General features: G+C 56.9%; 2 protein-coding genes across 2 annotated transcripts; one reads left to right on the forward strand and one right to left on the reverse strand.

Annotated features, from left to right (window-relative positions):
* On the forward strand, positions 1-792 carry CABS01_17202 (uncharacterized protein; the record flags this gene model as incomplete). The annotated part of the gene is made up of 2 exons (XM_060550529.1): positions 1-512; positions 761-792. Coding segments are annotated over 2 exons (544 nt in total), but the record flags the coding sequence as incomplete, so codon positions are not given.
* Positions 23-448, reverse strand: CABS01_17203 (uncharacterized protein; the record flags this gene model as incomplete). Its single annotated transcript, XM_060550530.1, has 2 exons — positions 23-153; positions 220-448. 2 exons carry the CDS (start codon positions 446-448, stop codon positions 23-25), a joined length of 360 nt encoding a protein of 119 aa, XP_060394703.1.
* Positions 793-1,286: the final 494 nt, after the last annotated feature.

Below are 1,286 nucleotides of genomic sequence, written 5' to 3' on the forward strand. Positions count from 1 at the left end.
GACCTTGCACCGCTGGCATGGCTCACAAGACCTGACGGCTGTCAGAAGCTGTGGCCCGGACCGGCTTTCCGTAGACCTTCCAACTCGCGAAACGGCCCCACGCGGACTGCGCCGACCACGCCGCCCAAGCAGCCAGCCCCGCTGCAATGTACCCTACACCATAGAGCAGATCGATTTCATTGCATACTTTCGTGATGATCTTCGCCTACCGTGGAAAACCGTGGAGGAGCAGTTTGCCGTCGTCTTCCCCAGAGACGTCAATCGGGGCCACAGGCGACGGGCACCAGGCCTCCAAGGCATTTATTACCGCCAGAACAATCGGTCTTCCAAACAGGATAGCGATGGCTTCTTGATGCTTGGTTCGACCGATGGCTCCTTCGCCTCCAAGAGACGTTGTTGGGGACGAGGCGGGAAGACGACCGGCTCGAACGGTCTGCTCGCCACGCATCCCGAGCGGGCTGTCAACTATGCCTGGGTCTCAGTTGAGCATAAGACACAGTGCAGCATCGGTTGTACGTGTTTTACTTCTCCGGTCCTTTTTTTCCCCTTTGTTTTCCCCTTTTATCCCCCCCCCCCCCCCAAACCCCCCCCCCCCCCCCAATCCCGGTCTGGGCACGGTTTTCACTGTGGAACTGAAGTCTGGCGCAGATGAGTGCGCAGGCCGTAAAAGATAAGAGAACTCCGAAGCAGCAGCACGGCGTGGAGATTACAAACTTCGCCTCGCCTGCAATCATCGTTAGCTCTGTCGCTTTTTCTTTAGATTCCATGAAAGGTGTTGTCCCCTGGTCGTGACGCAATGGAGGCTGTTCATAGGGAAATACAAACTTGAGCCTAAACGACTCCTGTCTGCAAGTGACGTCTATAGGGATGACTTCGTGACTGCCCGGACCATGCGACAGACAGACAATGTATCCTGCCCAAAATGTGGACCCGGCGCTGCCCACTCTGGTCATCCCATATCAACTCACGACACAAACGTGCACTGCCTGCCTGGCGGTGTTCTTCGCCGGGTACCGTCCCCGAGGGCTTGCTAGAGGCGCATTGCTCCTGCGGCTATCGACACCAGGTCGGGTCCATCCACCCCATCAACGGCCCGAGGACGCGGGACCCCGATACTATGAGTACGCTGTCAACAGTTTGCTTGGTTGCGATGCGTTGATTTCCGCAGTGACAAGGATCATCCCAGCCCAGTCAGGTATTCCCAGAGCCAGGAGTCCGTGACGGGGAGAGATGTTTTGCTTCCAACACGAGACGGGACAACGAAAATGTTGAAAGCCCTCGAAATA

This window comes from Colletotrichum abscissum (genome assembly GCF_030869225.1).
Source record: "Colletotrichum abscissum strain IMI 504890 chromosome Unknown Scaffold_461.1, whole genome shotgun sequence".
Taxonomy (NCBI): domain Eukaryota; kingdom Fungi; phylum Ascomycota; class Sordariomycetes; order Glomerellales; family Glomerellaceae; genus Colletotrichum; species Colletotrichum abscissum.